General features: G+C 40.2%; 1 protein-coding gene across 1 annotated transcript; it reads left to right on the top strand.

Moving 5' to 3' along the window:
* Positions 1 to 9,937: 9,937 nt before the first annotated feature.
* LOC100671139 (olfactory receptor 5J3-like) lies at positions 9,938 to 10,974 on the top strand (the record flags this gene model as incomplete). Its single annotated transcript, XM_023541043.2, has 1 exon — positions 9,938 to 10,974. A coding segment is annotated over one exon (975 nt), but the record flags the coding sequence as incomplete, so codon positions are not given.
* Between the last annotated feature and the right edge of the window lie 483 nt (positions 10,975 to 11,457).

Raw genomic sequence — 11,457 nt, 5'->3', positions numbered from 1 at the left:
CTACTCCCACTTGCTATCCCCCTCCTGAGTCAGCCCTTTCAGTCTCTCCTTTCTTGACAATTTTGCCGGCTTCCCTCTCTCTGTATCCTCCCATTCCCCCTCCAGACAAGAGTTGCCAACACAATCTCAAGTGTCCACCTGATATAATTAGGTCACTCTTCATCAGCGTCTCTCTCCCACCCGCTGACCAGTCCCTTTCATTTCTGATGAGTTGTCTTCGGGGATGGTTCCTGTCCTGTGTCAACTGAAGGTCTGGGGAGCATGGCCGCTGGGATTCCTCCAGTCTCAGTCAGACCATTAAGTTTGGTCTTTTTATGAGAATTTGGGGTCTGTATCCCACTGATCTCCTGCTCCCTCAGGAGTTCTCTGCTGTGCTCCCTGTCAGGGCAGTCATCGATTGTGGCCGGGCACCAACTAGTTCTTCTGGTCTCAGGATGATGTAGGTCTCTGGTTCATGTGGCCCTTTCTGTCTCTTGGGCTCTTAGTTGTCGTGTGGCCTTGGTGTTCTTCATTTTCCTTTGTTCCAGGTGGGTTGAGACCAATTGCTGCATCTTAGATGGCCGCTTGTTAGCATTTAAGACCCCAGATGCCACATTTCAAAGTGGGATGCAGAATGATTTCATAATAGAATTATTTTGCCAATTGACTTAGAAGTCCCCGCAAACCATGTTCCCCAGACCCCCGTACTTGCTCCGCTGAGCTTTGAAGCATTCATTTTATCCCGGAAACTTCTTTGCTTTTGGTCCAGTCCAATTGAGCTGACCTCCCATGTACTGAGTGTTGTCTTTCCCTTCACCTAAAGCAGTTCTTATCTACTGATTAATCAATAAAAAACCCTCTCCCACCCTCCCTCCCTCCCCCCCTCGTAACCACAAAAGTATGTGTTCTTCTCAGGTTTACTATTTCTCAAGATCTTATAATAGTGGTCTTATACAATATTTGTCCTTTTGCCTCTGACTAATTTTGCTCAGCATAATGCCTTCCAGGTTCCTCCATGTTATGAAATGTTTCAGAGATTCGTCACTGTTCTTTATCGATGTGTAGTGTTCCATTGTGTGAATATACCGCAATTTATTTAACCATTCATCTGTTGATGGACATCTTGGTTGCTTCCAACTTTTTGCTATTGTAAACAGAGCTGCAATAAACATGGGTGTGCATATATCTGTTTGTATGAAGGCTCTTGTATCTCTAGGGTATATTCCTAGGAGTGGGATTTCTGGGTTGTATGGTAGTTCTATTTCTAACTGTTTAAGATAATGCCAGATGGATTTCCAAAGTGGTTGTACCATTTTACATTCCCACCAGCAGTGTATGAGAGTTCCAATCTCTCTGCAGCCTCTCCAACATTTATTATTTTGTGTTTTTCGGATTAATGCCAGCCTTGCTGGTGTGAGATGGAATCTCATCGTAGTTTTAATTTGCATTTCTCTAATGGCTAATGATCGAGAGCATTTTCTCATGTATCTGTTGGCTGCCTGAATATCTTCTTTAGTGAAATGTGTGTTCATATCCTTTGCCCACTTCTTGATTGGGTTGTTTGTCTTTTTGTGGTTGAGTTTTGACAGAATCATGTAGATTTTAGAGATCAGGCGCTGGTCGGAGATGTCATAGCTGAAAATTCTTTCCCAGTCTGTAGGTGGTCTTTTTACTCTTTTGGAGAAGTCTTTAGATGAGCAGAGGTGTTTGCTTTTTAGGAGCTCCCAGTTATCGGGTTTCTCTTCATCATTTTTGGTAATGTTTTGTATTCTGTTTATACCTTGTATTAGGGCTCCTAGGGTTGTCCCAATTTTTTCTTCCATGATCTTTATCGTTTTAGTCTTTATGTTTAGGTCTTTGATCCACTTGGAGTTAGTTTTTGTGCATGGTGTGAGGTATGGGTCCTGTTTCATTTTTTTTGCAAATGGATATCCAGTTATGCCAGCACCATTTGTTAAAAAGGCTATCTTTTCCCCAATTAATTGACACTGGTCCTTTGTCAAATATCAGCTGCTCATACGTGGATGGATCTATGTCTGGGTTCTCAATTCTGTTCCATTGGTCTATGTGTCTGTTGTTGTACCAATACCAGGCTGTTTTGACTACTGTGGCTGTATAATAGGTTCTGAAGTCAGATAAGGTGAGGCCTCCCACTTTTTTCTTCTTTTTCAGTAGTGCTTTACTTATCCGGGGATTCTTTCCCTTCCATATGAAGTTGGTGATTTGTTTCTCTATCCCCTTAAAATATGATATTGGAATTTGGATCGGAAGTGCGTTAAATGTATAGATGGCTTCTGGTAGGATGGACATTTTTACTATGTTAAGTCTTCCTATCCATGAGCAGGGTATGTTTTTCCACTTAAGTATGTCCTTTTGAGTTTCTTGTAGTAGAGCTTTGTAGTTTTCTTTGTATAGGTCTTTTACATCCTTGGTAAGATTTATTCCTAAGTATCTTATCTTCTTGTGGGGCTACTGTGAATGGTATTGATTTGGTTATTTCCTCTTCGGTGTTCTTTTTGTTGATGTAGAGGAATCCAAGTGATTTTTGTATGTTTATTTTATAACCTGAGACTCTGCCAAACTCTTCTATTAGTTTCAGTAGTTTTCTGGAGGATTCCTTAGGGTTTTCTGTGTATATAATCATGTCATCTGCAAATAGTGATAACTTTACTTCTTCCTTGCCAATCCGGATACCTTTTATTTCTTTGTCTAGCCTAATTGCCCTGGCTAAGACTTCCAACACGATGTTGAATAAGAGCGGTGATAAAGGGCATCCTTGTCTGGTTCCCATTCTCAAGGGAAATGCTTTCAGGTTCTCTCCACTTAGAGTGATATCGGCTGTTGGCTTTGCATAGATGCCCTTTATTATGTTGAGGAATTTTCCTTCAATTCCTATTTTGGTAAGAGTTTTTATCATGAATGGGTGTTGGACTTTGTCAAATGCCTTTTCTGCATCAATTGATAAGATCATGTGGTTTTTGTCTTTTGTTTTATTTATGTGATGGATTACATTAATGGTTTTTCTGATATTAAACCAGCCTTGCATACCTGGTATAAATCCCACTTGATCAGGGTGAATTATTTTTTTGATGTGTTGTTGGATTCTATTGGCTAGAATTTTGTAGAGGATTTTTGCATCAATGTTCATGAGGGATATAGGTCTATAATTTTCTTTTTTTGTAATGTCTTTACCTGGTTTTGGTATCAGGGAGATGGTGGCTTCATAGAATGAGTTGGGTAGTATTCCGTCATTTTCTATGCTTTGGAATACCTTCAGAAGTAGTGGTGTTAACTCTTCTCTGAAAGTTTGGTAGAACTCTGCAGTGAAGCCGTCTGGGCCAGGGCTTTTTTTTGTTGGGAGTTTTTTGATTGCCCTTTCAATCTCTTTTTTTGTTATGGGTCTATTTAGTTGTTCTACTTCTGAATGTGTTAGTTTAGGTAGGTAGTGTTTTTCCAGGAATTCATCCATTTCTTCTAGGTTTTCAAATTTGTTAGAGTACGATTTTTCATAATAATCTGAAATTATTCTTTTAATTTCATTTGGTTCTGTTGTGATGTGGTCCTTCTCGTTTCTTATTCGGGTTATTTGTTTCCTTTCCTGTATTTCTTTAGTCAGTCTAGCCAATGGTTTATCAATTTTGTTAATTTTTTCAAAGAACCAGCTTTTGGCTTTGTTAATTCTTTCAATTGTTTTTCTGTTCTCTAATTCATTTAGTTCAGCTCTAATTTTTATTGTTTGTTTTCTTCTGGTGCCTGATGGATTCTTTTGTTGCTCAGTTTCTATTTGTTCAAGTTGTAGGGACAGTTCTCTGATTTTGGCTCTTTCTTCTTTTTGTATGTGTGCATTTATTGATATAAATTGGCCTCTGAGCACTGCTTTTGCTGTGTCCCAGAGGTTTTGATAGGAAGTATTTTCATTCTCGTTGCTTTCTATGAATTTCCTTATTCCCTCCTTGATGTCTTCTATAACCCAGTCTTTTTTCAGGAGGGTATTGTTCATTTTCCAAGTATTTGATTTCTTTTCCCTAGTTTTTCTGTTATTGATCTCTAGTTTTATTGCCTTGTGGTCTGAGAAGATGCTTTGTAATATTTCGATGTTTTGGACTCTGCAAAGGTTTGTTTTATGACCTAATATGTGGTCTATTCTAGAGAATGTTCCATGTGCACTAGAAAAAAAAGTATATTTTGCAGCAGTTGGGTGGAGAGTTCTGTATAAGTCAATGAGGTCAAGTTGGTTAATTGTTGTAATTAGATCTTCCGTGTCTCTGTTGAGCTTCTTACTGGATGTCCTGTCCTTCTCCGAAAGTGGTGTGTTGAAGTCTCCTACTATAATTGTGGGGGTATCTATCTCGCTTTTCAATTCTGTTAAAATTTGATTCATGTATCTTGCAGCCCTGTCATTGGGTGCATAAATATTTAATATGGTTATGTCTTCCTGATCAATTGTCCCTTTTATCATTATATAGTGTCCTTCTTTATCCTTTGTGGTGGATTTAAGTCTAAAGTCTATTTTGTCAGAAATTAATATTGCTACTCCTCTTCTTTTTTGCTTATTGTTTGCTTGATATACTTTTTTCCATCCTTTGAGTTTTAGTTTGTTTGTGTCTCTAAGTCTAAGGTGTGTCTCTTGTAGGCAGCATATAGATGGATCGTGTTTCTTTATCCAGTCTGTGACTCTCTGTCTCTTTATTGGTGCATTTAGTCCATTTACATTCAGGGTAATTATAGATAAATAAGTTTTTAGTGCTGTCATTTTGATGCCTTTTTATGTGTGTTGTTGACAATTTCATTTTTCCACATACTTTTTTGTGCTGAGGCGTTTTTCTTAGTAAATTGTGAGATCCTCATTTTTATAGTGCTTGACTTTATGTTAGTTGAGTCGTTACGTTTTTCTTGGCTTTTATCTTGAGTTATAGAGTTGTTATACCTTTTTGTGGTTACCTTATTATTTACCCCTATTTTTCTAAGTAAAAGCCTAACTTGTATTGTTCTATATCGCCTTGTATCACTCTCCATCTGGCAGTTCAATGCCTCCTGTATTTAGTCCCTCTTTTTGATTATTGTGATCTTTTACCTATTGACTTCCATGATTCCCTGTTACGTGTATTTTTTTTTTTAATTAATCTTAATTTGTTTGTTTTTGTGATTTCCCTATTTGAGTTGATATCAGGACGTTCTGTTTTGTGACCTTGTGTTGTGCTGATATCTGATATTATTGGTTCTCTGACCAAACAATATCCTTTAGTATTTCTTGTAGCTTTGGTTTGGTTTTTGCAAATTCTCTAAACTTGTGTTTGTCTGTAAATATCTTAATTTCGCCTTCATATTTCAGAGAGAGTTTTGCTGGATATATGATCCATGGCTGGCAGATTTTCTCCTTCAGTGTTCTGTATATGTCGTCCCATTCCCTTCTTGCCTGCATGGTTTCCGCTGAGTAGTCAGAACATATTCTTATTGATTCTCCCTTGAAGGAAACCTTTCTTTTCTCCCTGGCTGCTTTTAAAATTTTCTGTTTATCTTTGGTTTTGGTGAGTTTGATGATAATATGTCTTGGTGTTTTTCTTTTTGTATCAATCTTAAATGGGGTTCGATGAGCATCTTGGATAGATATCCTTTCGTCTTTCATGATGTCAGGGAAGTTTTGTGTCAGGAGTTCTTCAACTATTTTCTCTGTGTTTTCTGTCCCCGCTCCCTGTTCTGGGACTCCAATCACCCGCAGGTTATCCTTCTTGATAGAGTCCCACATAATTCTTAGGGTTTCTTCATTTTTTTTAGTTCTTTTATCTGATTTTTTTTCAGCTATGTTGGTGTTGATTCCCTGGTCCTCCAGATGTCCCAGTCTGCATTCTAATTGCTCGAGTCTGCTCCTCTGACTTCCTAGTGCGTTGTCTAATTCTGTTATTTTATTGTTAATCTTTTGGATTTCTACATGTTGTCTCTCTATGGATTCTTGCAACTTATTAATTTTTCCACTATGTTCTTGAATAATCTTTTTGAGTTCTTCAACAGTTTTATCAGTGTGTTCCTTGGCTTTTTCTGCAGTTATCTTAATTTCATTTGTGATATCATTAAGCATTCTGTAAATTAGTTTTTTATATTCTGTATCTGATAATTCCAAGATTGTATCTTCATTTGGGAAAGATTTTGATTCTTTTGTTTGGGGGGTTGGAGAAGCTGTCATGGTCTGCTTCTTTAAGTGGTTTGATATGGATTGTTGTCTCCGAGCCATCACTGGGAAACTAGTTTTTCCAGAAAATCCGCTAAAAAAAAAATGCAGTCAGATCCCTATCAGAGTTCTCCCTCTGGCTCAGGCTATTCAGATGTTAATGAAGCCGCCTGGGGAGGGTGGGGGAGGGAACAGAGAGATAGGAGAGTAGCACCTCAGAATATAGCCAGAGTTGCTTGTCTTGCTTGGAATGACTATTATATCTGAGATTCCCGCGGGCGCGTTGCCTATGTGTGCTGGCGTGTGGAGATTGCACCCGGGGGGTCTGGCCCACTGGAGTCAAGGTCAGATCCTCCGCTTCCAGCCCCACGCCCAGCGTCAAGGCTCCCCTACTGGGACGGTGCACTCTCGACTCCAAAATCAGTCACTGCCTCCCGGGGACTTCTTGTCCCTCCAGCCGCGTGGCCGTGCCGCCCCCGAGAACTAGTTGGGCCTCCTCCCGGGGTTAGTTCAGATGGGTGGAGCAGCTCCCCGTGCTTGTTCCGTGACCGAGTGTCCCGGCTGGGATGCTGTTCTCCCCGCTCCAATACCAGTCGCTACCTCCTGGGGACTTCTCCTACCGGCTGCGTCCCACGCCACCTGCGAGACCCAGCTGGTCCCCTTCCCGGGGTTAGTTCAGGGGGGTGGAGCAACTCTCCGTGTTTATGCCGTACCTGCGTCCAGTCCAAATCCCGGCGGGACGGTTCCCCGGCTCGGACACTGCTCTTTCTGCTCCAAGACCAGTCACTGGCTCCCGGGGACTTCTCCTACCGGCTGCATCCCATGCCGCCCGCGGAACCGGCTGGTCCCCCTCCTGGGGTTAGTTCGGGGGGCGGAGCAGCTCTCTGTGCTTGTGCCGTACCTGACTGGTGCGCTGGCTCCAGGCTCTGGAAACAATCGCTGCTTCCCCGTATTAGTTCGTTCTCCGTCTCTAAATCTGTGTTTGTTGTTCAGGGTTCGTAGATTGTTATGTATGTGATCGATTCACTTGTTTTTCCGTGTCTTTGTTGTAAGAGGGATCCGAGGTAGCGTCTGCCTAGTCCGCCATCTTGGCTCCGCTCCCCTGGATCATTTTAAAATCCTATCTGACTCTCTGTCTTTGTATTAGAATGTTTACTTCATTTACATTTTCTAGTGTTACTGATATGATTCAGTTAGATCTAATATTTTGCTATTTGTTTTTCATTTGTCACATCTGACTTTCATGACTTCTTTAGGATTAAATTTTTTTGTAAATTATTACTCTGTTTAATCTCCTCTATCAAATTTTGGATATACCCCTTTGTTGTTTTAGTGGTCACTCTGTGCGTTGTATTATGTGTTGTTTACTTAATACAGTCTACCTTCAGTTACCATTTCCCTTCTTAATGTCCAATGGAAGAACATTACAAAATATTTTTCCATTCATTCTACTACTGACTCTTTGTGCTGATATTTTTATGTATTTCAATGCTATCTACCTTACAAGCCTTCCAATACTTTTCTATTATTTTTGCTTTGAACAGTTAGTAGTTTTTAAAATACAAAGTAACATGTTAAAATTTCCAACATGCAAAGTTTTCTACTATAAAGATTAAAACGTCATGATGGTGTGTTACAAATTGAACTGTGTCCCCCAAAATGAGTACCAATGTGGCTAGACCATGAGTCCCTATATGGTGTGGTTGTCCTCCATTTTGAGATTTGATGTGATTATCTTATGTGTTGTGAATCCTAACCTCTATGTTGTTAGTGAGGCAGGATTAAAGTCAGTTATGTTAATGCAGCAAGACTCAATCTACAGGATTAGGTTGTATCTTGAGTCAATCTCTTCTAAGATGTAAAAGAGAGAATAAAGCAGAGAAGAGAGGGACCTCAGTACCACCAAGCAACAGGAACCAGGGTCCCTGTGCTCCTGGACCAGAAGATTAATGACAAGGACCTTTCCCCTAAAGCTGACAGAGAAGTGAGCCTTCCCCTGGAAGTGACACCCTCAATTTAGATTTCTAGTCTCCTAAACTGTGAGAGAATAAACTTCTCTTTGTTAAAGTCATCCACGTGTGGTATTTCTGTTATAGCAGCACTGGATAACTAATGCAGGATGATATCCAGAGATCAAGAGAGAAATACAAGGAAGATAAGTTGGGCATAATAAGGCAAAATGGAAAAAAAATTAGACTAGATTTTCTCACAGGAAATAAGGTGAATTTCAGAATCATTTAAATAATATAGATTAATTCACTCATTCAACAAATATTCATTGAGCATGTACTGTATGCCAGGCACTGTCTTACATACTAGGGATGAAGAGTGAACACAACTGAGACATGGCCTCACAGAGCTTACACTACAAAACTACACTACTAAAAAAAAAAAAAAAAAAATACTACAGACAGACTCAAATAGAGAAATCCATGCCAGGTGTAGCATAAGTGCTACAAAGAAAATTAAAGCTGGAAAACAGGATACACAGTGATAGGACTGCTATTTTAAATAGAATTCTCAGGGAAAGTATCTCTGAGGAGGAAATGCTTCAGAAAAATTTTCAGTGAAAATAGGAAATGGGCCATGCGAATATCTGGGTAAAATTATTCCTGACAGAGAAGAGAGCAAGTACAAGCCCCCAAGATGGTGTCTTAGTTATCTAGTGCTACTATAACAGAAATATTACAAGTGGATGGCTTTAACAAACAGAAGTTTATTCTCACACAGTCGAGATGGCTAGAAGCCTGAATTTAAGGCACAAGCTCCAGAAGAAGCCTTTATCCCTCGTCGACAATCTTCTCTTGGGTCTAGCATTTTCTCAGTGCAAAGATCCCAGGTTCAAAGGACACTCTGTGCTCCTGACTCTTTTTTCTTGGTGGTATGAGACCCCTCCCCTATTTGCTCTCTTCTCTCTTTTGTGCCTCAAAAGAGATTGGCTCAAGATACAACCTAATCCTATAGATTGTGTCCTGCCTCATAACTGCCTCTAAACCTGCCTCATTAGCATCATACAGGTTAGCGTTTACAAAACATAAGATAATGACATCAGATCACAAAATGGAGGACAACCACATGATACTGGGAATCATGGCCTAGCCCAGTTGACACACATTTTGGGGGGACACAATTTAACCCCTAACAGATGGTAAAGTGCTTGTGGTTGTTTAAAAACAGAAAGCAGCACTGTGTAACTAGAATTGGGTGCACAAAGGGGAAGGATGATGGGAACTAATATCAGAGAGGTTATTAGAATTCAGGTCCCATAGGCTTTTTAGGCCAAGGAAAGATCTTTGGATTCTATTCTGAGTAAGATGGGAAACCACTGGAGGATTTTGAGCATGAAAGTGGCATGATTTAGTTTACATTATAAAAATTCACTCCAGCTGCTGCTGTGAGGAAACAGACTAAAAGTGGGCAGAGGTAGAAGGAAATGGGACACAGATAAAGAGCAAATGACTGCTTGGACAGTGGTGAAGGTGATGAGAAGTAGCCATATTTGTATATTTATATATTTGTAAGGTACCATCAAAGAATATATTTTATCTTGAAAGATTTTTACTAGATTAAAAATAATAGAATGATAGCTACAGTTGACTAAGCACCTATTATGTTCCAGGCACATTGCTTATATTATTCATGTTATTATTTCCAGGGACCATGAGTTGGCAGTCTTAATATCATAATACAATGAGCAAACTGAGCTATATATCCAACATTATTTGGCATGACCATTATTTGACAGCATCCATTTAGGGTAATCTCTGTAAATTCTCAGTATGATTTTTTTCTCATTGTTTTGTAGCTGTGACACCATTTGAGATGAAAAATCAAACATATGTCACAGAATTAATATTCTTGGGATTTTCCAATCACCCCAATCTACAGGGGTTGTTCTTCCTGATCTTCCTGGTCATTTACCTGACAACTGTCCTGGGGAACACACTGATAATAATGGCCATCAGGGTCAGTCCTGCCCTCCAAACTCCTATGTATTTTTTCCTCAGCAACCTCAGCTTCTTGGATATCTGCTATGTATCCACCACCATTCCAGTCATGATGATGAACTTCTTCCGGGAGAAGAAGACCATCTCATATGAAGGCTGCCTTTCCCAGATCTTTTTCCTTGTGACCTGTGCTGGGACTGAGGGTGTCTTATTAGCTGCTATGGCTTATGACCGCTATGTAGCCATCTGCCAACCTCTTCAATATTCAGTCCTCATGAGTGTGAAGGTCTGTTTGTGTTTGGTGATTGGATCCTGGCTGTGTGGGCTAGTGAATTCTCTGACACACACAGTGCTGGCAACCACGCTAACTCTGTGTGGGCCCAACCAGATCAGCCACTTCCTCTGTGACATCCCACTGCTGCTGAAGCTCTCCTGTTCAGACACCTCCATCAATGAGTCTGTGCTTCATGCTGCCAGTGCCACCATTGGCCTGAGCCCCTGCCTGTTTACTGCAGTGTCCTACATACTCATCATCTCTGCCATCCTGAGGATTCCCTCTGCTAAGGGTAGAAGCAAGGCCTTCTCTACCTGTGCTTCTCACCTCACTGTGGTGGTGGTCTTCTTTGGAATGGCCAACTTCAACTATGACAAAGCCAGTGTAGGCTACAACCTTGACATGGACATCCTGGTCTCTGTGTTCTTTTGTGTTATGACCCCCATGCTGAACCCCATCATCTACGGCCTGAGAAACAAGGAGGTCAAAGGGGCCCTAAAGAAGCTTGCTGCAGGACATGGATTCTCTACTAAGATCAGTGATTAGATCAATGTTTTTCATTCTGGGGAATGATTCTTATTTAGAGAAAAATATGAGCATTCTTGCTGCAGTTGTAGCAGTGCTCCCTCTACATAGCATCTCTTGAGCATTGCAGTGCCGCATCCTACCAAGACTAACAGCTACACCAGCACTGAGCATTTCACATTTCACGCTGTGATCATACATGCACTCGTTCTCTGATTCACTGATATTTTAGAACATTTTTGACACCCCCCCCAAAAAAGCTCCATAGTCATTAGCAGTCATTCCCATTTCTCCCTCATCTCCAAAACTCTCAACCCTTGAACCACTAATCTGCAGTTTTGACTATGGATGTGTCTATTCTTTATGCTTCGTATAAACAGAATAATAAATATATGGCCTTTTGTTACTGGCTTCTTTCACTTAGCATAATGTTTTTAAGGTCCAACCATGTTGTACCATGTGTCAGTACTTCATTCCTTTTAATCGCTGAAGAATATTCTGTTGTACGAATATACCACATTGTCTTTATGCATTCATCAATTGATAGACATTTGGATTTTTTTTTC

Source organism: Loxodonta africana, chromosome 3, assembly GCF_030014295.1.
Source record: "Loxodonta africana isolate mLoxAfr1 chromosome 3, mLoxAfr1.hap2, whole genome shotgun sequence".
In the NCBI taxonomy this organism is placed as follows: domain Eukaryota; kingdom Metazoa; phylum Chordata; class Mammalia; order Proboscidea; family Elephantidae; genus Loxodonta; species Loxodonta africana.
Note: the sequence above shows the minus strand (reverse complement) of the source record. Positions and strands in the feature narration are given on the sequence as shown.